General features: G+C 40.5%; 1 protein-coding gene across 1 annotated transcript; it reads left to right on the top strand.

Moving 5' to 3' along the window:
* Positions 1 to 326: 326 nt before the first annotated feature.
* LOC145113625 (uncharacterized) lies at positions 327 to 6416 on the top strand. The gene is made up of 2 exons (XM_079049699.1): positions 327 to 339; positions 5806 to 6416. The coding sequence occupies exons 1-2, from the start codon at positions 327 to 329 to the stop codon at positions 6414 to 6416; spliced, it is 624 nt and encodes a 207-aa protein (XP_078905825.1).
* Positions 6417 to 6902: the final 486 nt, after the last annotated feature.

Raw genomic sequence — 6902 nt, 5'->3', positions numbered from 1 at the left:
CGTTGTGGTGAAAATTGCACTTGTTGCATTTAGGGAGGGTACCAGCATAGGGCTTAGTTGGTGCACGGTTATTAGGGACAGCAGCAGGTACGACAGTAGGTATGGTAGCAGGTACAGTAGTAGCATGGACTGCCACCACTTGTTGCTTCTTTGAAGGTTCCAGAGGAGATTTGCCCTTCCTCTTGTTCGACACCTTCTTCTTGCTGTTGTTGTTGTTCTCCTTAGGTTGTTCTGGAGCAGTAACCATAGAATTTTGATGATTTCCGTGGTCAATAAGTGACTGTGCCAATTCCTTGGCACTGTCAAAGGTAGCAGGTCTAGAGGCAATGACACTTGCCTGTATCTGGGGCGACAGTCCCTAAATACACCTTTCGATCTTTTTGCTCTCCGGAGCAACCATTTCAGGACACAGAATTACCAAGTCACAGAACCGATTCGTGTAAGTTGTTATGTCTGCACCGGCCATGATAAGACCCCAGAACTCCTGCTCAAGTTTTTAAATTTTGCCGCGCGGACAGTATTCCCGCATCAGCATGGCTTTTAGGCTCTCCCAGTTGATGGAGTTATTCGCTACTAGAGTAAGTGACTTAATGTGGCCATTCCACCACGTTAGAGCCCTATCAGAAAAAGTACAGGCAGCAAATTTAACTTTGCTACCCTCCGGACAGGAGCAAATTTCAAAGATTGCTTCCGTCTTCTCAATCCATTGTCTTAGTGCCATAACTCCTCCGGTCCCATTAAAGGTCCTGGGTTTGGCATTAGAAAAATCCTTATAAGTGCACTCTCGTGAATGCCCATGACTTTCGCCATGGTTAGAAGGATGTGCACCGACTCCCGACCCACTAACACCAGGAGTATGGATATGAGACATGGCAGCCGCTACAGCCGCCGTGACCGCCGCTTGAAACATAGCGGGGTCGAATTGAGGAGGTGGTGGTGGGGGTGGAGTCGGTGCTTCATTGGTGTTGATACGTCTTGGATTTCTACGAGGAGGCATCTCTTGCTATAAAAGTCAATAGATAAAAAGATAGTGAGATATCAAGAATGAATATGAATTTGATATCTCTGAACTAAACACTTAATTCAACATGAATTTCACAAAGAATTGGAATTAGAAATCCACTGCAAGTACAACTTGCAACAGGATAATATGAAATTGAATGGTTATTTTTCAAAGAGTATGAATGTACATGTCGACTGTATTGGTATATTAAGTGTATGTAATCTGGAACACTTGACCTTAAAGCAGGATTATAATATACCCCAATACTGAGAAAGTGTCGACATCAAACCGACCTACCGAAAATAACATTTCCGCGGTCGTATTGAAAGCATGAAAAATAACACTGGAACATTTCTGTTATCCAAAACTTTGGAATAAGATGTTCATGAGAATTGTAATAACTCTTGTTGAAGTAAAGTGCTTATTGTTTTATTGATACCCGATTTGTACATAACGTGGAAAGTAGTATATATACATTCGATATAGAAAGTAGAAAGTAGAAGTAGTGCGAACACTACTTGCGACGATTGCTACGACGGTTGCTGGGTTCCGCTTCGTCTTGTGCTTTCCAACGCCTTTCTTGGGCAGCTTGATGCTCCCTCAGTTCCCTTATCTCTGATTCAGCAGCATTAAGTTGCCTTTGAAGGGCTTCAGTATGGTGTTGGGTGTCATCTTGCATTTCGTCAAGACGAAGTATGTCTGCAGTGTTAGCTTGTGCAACCGTATTCACCTGGAGGATTCGATTGATCGAAATCCGGGATTGATCAGCTTGTCGAGCTATTCGGTTTACTATAACTGGAAGAGCCCTATCGGCTGTTCCTCCTCTCGAGACGTTATAGAAACCTCGTGCCATTCCGTAAGGAGGGCGTTGGCCGTTTTGTCGACTCCAATGGTTGATGTATTGGCCCCACTCGGGTATGGGTTCTACCTCAGCTTGTCTTAGGGGACGCTCCCCAGGGTTGCAGACTTGTAGCTCTGTATCTGTACCACTTGAGTCGCTGTCCTCAGAGGGTTCTTCATCTGATTCTGAGATCCAGCCTGCATTTTGTGGATTGTAGGGGTCTCCCGGTAAATTGGGTTCAGCCATAGGTTCTGTATTAGAAGTAAGGTTAGTAAAATACTCTTCGTAGTATTTTAATTTGTGTGTTCTGTTCTATAGTTCTTCTGTATATGTATGATAAGTTTTAGACATGTCGCAACACCACTATCACTCCCAAGCACATGTTGGTCATATCTCAAATCAATATAGTTGATCAGACTATATTAATTCCAGATATGATTACATAACTGCCCAGGTTTAACTATAATGTTCAACATCCAAATACTTTTAAGTTCCTATGATTGTGACATCGTACTTGTAAGTATGAGTGTGTTCTTATGACTGTGATACTATACTTGTAGGTATGAGTGTTAGTATACTTCTTATAAAAATACTTAAATATTTAAAAAGTATACTTGTAGTCAGAGCTCCTTGCCCCGATGTATTTATAGTTTGTATATCTTTTATGGATTGATATACTGAGTTCACTATAAACAATGCTCTGATACCAATCTGTCACACCCCCAAACAAGACGGCGGAAACGTCCGGGGGTGGAGGACTTCAATTGTAGTATCACAACACATGCATCATAGTAATCAAAGTACAAACAACCATTGTATTTAAAAGGTATAAGTATTTACATGTGTTTAATCATTGTATATTGAACCAAAATATAGTTATACAAAAGAAGATATGACTCAACATAGCTCCATCTTCTCAAAAAGCTCGGGGAGTACCTGTGTATTATTTCCCTGAGAATACAAGTAATTTGAAAAGAGAGTATCAACATAAAGTTGAGTGAGTGCATAAGTGTTTATGTTTAAAGGATGTGTCTGTATCTTGTATATGTAAATTGTTCCAGAAAATCCTATATTTTCTGTTGTATATGAAAAGTAGTTTTATTCCCATAAAACCGTTCTCTTTGTATCAATGTTTTGTATTTGTATTCCTTTATGAAAAACTTGTACTGAGAGTGTGCCTGGCTCCACCAGCTGTTATTGAAAACAGTATGTTCTTGAATCAAAACCCAATCATTCTGAAATAAATGATTGACAGTATGTTCTTGAATCACAACCCAATCATTCTGAAATAAATGATTGATAGTATGTTCTTGAATTAGAATTTCTAACATGTATTTGATAAGTGTAAACCCTTGATTTGTTCTGTATCAAAACCCTTGTTTCTTGTAAGACTGTGTATTCTAGTATACTTGAATCATGAATTATTGTTCTATGTATAAATTATACCTATTATAATTTATATGTACTTTCTGAATGTGTATTTAACCATGTTTGCATGTAACCCCTTGCTCAGCATGTTACAAAGGTAGTTAAACTGATGAAATAACTATTATATTTATATACATATACAATTTTATATAAGTAAAATTTAAACGACACTCGGACAAATAACCGGTACTATAAGCCCACATACAAACAAGGAAAAGGACCCGGAATGAGTTATCAGTCCTAAGCCTTTTAAATCTTAGTTATATACATATATATATATATATATATATATAGATATATATATATATATATATATAGATATATATATATATATATATATATATATATATATATATATATATATATATACAAACATGAATTTTGGGGAAAAATATAAGATGATAAAAGAGTTTAATGTTTTGAGTATTTTTAATGATTTAATGTCGTTTTATCATGATTTGAAATCATGATTTTATAACACAAAGTTCTTGTGTTATGCTTGTATTCCCCCCCTTAAAACAATAGAAATTATGAAAATACGGGGGTATGTACTCACTTGATAGGTGGTGAATCGGACAGAGTTTCGTTTCACGAAAAGGAGTTTATTTGCCGAGAAACCGGCTCAAATTGGGCAGAGTTTCGACTGCAGAGAGGTTAACTTCTCGGTAATCTCGGGGCTTCGAGGCTTGCTTAGGGTTTGAGGCTTGATACCGGGGCCTTAGGGGTTGTGTATGAGTTTGTGGAAGTGGAAAATATGAAAAAGAGTGAAATTTAGGGTGAAAAATGTAAATAAATCGGAAGCCCTCGCATGCCTTATATAGGCCGCAGCTTCGGACCTGAGGCCATGCGAGGCTGACGCGTGTCAGACAGGTGGCGAAGGAATGGGCTTACTTCAGACAGCAGGCTCGCAGATGGTAGGTTCGGACTGGACCAGACTTCGGTCCAGTAGGAGAAGGGCACGTGCGAAGGGGCGTCCGAGGAGCATCCGAGGGTGATGTCTGGGGTGTCTCCGGTGTCTAATGCGAGGTTGTCCGAAGATGACTGGACCGCGGAGTTGGTCGAATCAGAAGGTGCCACGCAAAGCTTCGGTCCAATCAGCAGCCGACACGTGCGAGGATGACGTGTCCGAAGGTCATGCTTGCGAAATTTCCCGGTTTTCCATTTTTCTTGATTTTTGTGCCAAAAACTTGCGAAAATCATAACTTTCGCATACGAGCTCCGTTTTTGGCGTTCTTTATATGCACGCATAGGTAAAATCGTACTCTACGACTTTTGTTTAGACTACGTCGGCTAATTTTGAATTTATTTTTAATATTGTTATTTTAAACAGACCGGGACGGGAATCCGTTAAAAATTCATAACTTCTTCATCCGACGTCCGTTCTTGTCTGTCTTTTTACCGTTGTACTACTATTGACGAGACCTTTCAATTCTCGTTTAGGTTGTGTTGGCTAAAAATACTCAATCTTTATTTCGAGTTTTTAGCTGTACACTGCTATACTGAAAGTTAGAAAAATCGTAACTTCCTCATACGAAGTCAGATTTTGCCGTTTTTTTATGAAAGTTCTCGGTTTAACATAAACTACAACTTTCATTTAGATTGTTAAAGCTAAAAAGCCTTTTATCGAAAATTCAGTTTTTACACTGAACAGTGTTTTGCCGGTTTTGACGCGGATTTTCGATTGGTCATAACTTCTTCGTTATAACTCGGATTTTTGTGTTCTTTATGTTTTTGGAAACCTTGTTACAATCTCTATCATTTGGTTCATCCCAATCGAGATTGTTTAATAATTTATTTTTGAGGGTCAATTATGTAAATATACACAATATGCTAAAATTTCTCTTTATTATTTAAAAAGAAATACAAATTGACCTACATTATTACATAGGTTTGAAATAACGGTTTGTTACATTATCCCCCCGTTAGAGAGAAATTCATCCCGAAATTAGCATTTCAGATAGACTAGGGAAAAAGATGTGGATATTTGTGTTTCATTTGATCCTCCCGCTCCTAAGTGAATTCAGGTCCCCGTTTTGCATTCCAGCGAACCTTCACTATCGGGATACGACTTTGTTTGTTTTTCTTAACTTCCCTGTCTAGAATCTCTACGGGTTCTTCCACAAAGTTGAGGCTCTCGTTTAACTCGATTTCCTCGAGTGGGATCACAAGAGTCTCGTCAAATAGACACTTTTTCAAGTTCGAAACGTGGAAGGTAGGATGAATGTTATTTAGTTCTTGGGGTAGTTAAAGTTTGTAAGCTACATGACCAATTCTAGCAAGAATTTCAAAGGGTCCTTTGTACCTTGGACTCAATTTGTCACGCTTTCCAAAGCGTATCATGCCCTTCCAGGGTGAGACCTTTAACAAGACGCGGTCACCAACCTGGAATTCTAAGGGTTTTCTTCGTTTGTCAGCGTAGCTTTTCTGTCTATCTCTGGAAGCTTTAAGTCGCTCCCGAATTTGTATGATTTTGTCGGTGGTTTCTTGAATAATTTCCGTTGTTTATGTTTATGTTTATTATGATCTTATATAGGGACATTTTTAGTCAATGGGTTGTCTGCTCATGTTCTGTTCGATTCGGGGGCTACCCGATCCTTCGTGTCTCTTGCACTCAAAAAGAAGTTTCGACACGCTCCAGGGAATCTGGATTCCCCTATAGAGGTGGAGATTACAGATGACTGTATCGTGAGTGCTTTGAGGGTTTTCCGTGGGTATGTCCTGAACATGTTTAGCGAGAGGTTCTCTAATGATTTGGTGTCGATCCCCTTGAGAGGATTGAAGGTTATCATTGGGATGGATTGGTTAGGCCCCAATAGGGTCGTGATTGATTGCAAGCGGCAGCTGGTGAGAGTTCGAACCCCAAGTGGGGGAGAACTTGTTAAAACTAGCGAGAGGGGTTCGCATGGGCCAACTCTCTGTTCAACAACAAGGGCCAAGAGATATCTGCAGCAGGGTTGTTCTGGGTTCTTAGCTTACGTTTCTGACATGCGGGTTGAGGCCACGACGGAGTTGAGCAGGGTGCCCATATTGTGGGATATTCCAGATATTTTCCCTGAGGATTTGTCGGGAGTGCCTCCCGAGAGGCAGGTTGAGTTTCAGACTGATTTGGTGCCCGGTGCGGCTCCAATAGCCAAGGCGTCGTAATGCTTGGCACCATCAGAGATGCAGGAGTTGTCTACGCAGCTGTAGGAGCTACTAGACAAGGGTTTTATTCGTCCGAGAAGTTCTCCGTGGGGAGCACCGATCTTAGTTGTGAAGAAGAAGGGCAGTTCGCACAGGATGTGAATTGATTATCGGTAGTTGCATGAGCTAAAGGTGAAGAACCGTTACCCACTGCCGAGGATTGATGATTTGTTCGATCAACTCCAGGGTGCATCTTGGTTTTCCAAGATTGACTTGCGATCATGGTACCACCAGATGACAGTCAGGGATGAGGATGTGCAGAAGACAACCTTCAGGACTCGTTATGGTCATTACGAGTTCGTGGTGATGCTCTTCGGGCTCACCAATGCACGCGCAATGTTCATGGATCTCATGAATCGTTTTGCAGGCCGAGGCTGGATCGGTTTGTGATTGTTTTTATTGATGATATCCTCGTCTACTCCAAGACCAACGAGCAACACGAGCAAC

The sequence above is a fragment of the Lactuca virosa genome, chromosome 5 (assembly GCF_052849685.1).
Source record: "Lactuca virosa cultivar CGN04683 chromosome 5, Lactuca_virosa_CGN04683_v6, whole genome shotgun sequence".
NCBI lineage: Eukaryota > Viridiplantae > Streptophyta > Magnoliopsida > Asterales > Asteraceae > Lactuca > Lactuca virosa.
Note: the sequence above shows the minus strand (reverse complement) of the source record. Positions and strands in the feature narration are given on the sequence as shown.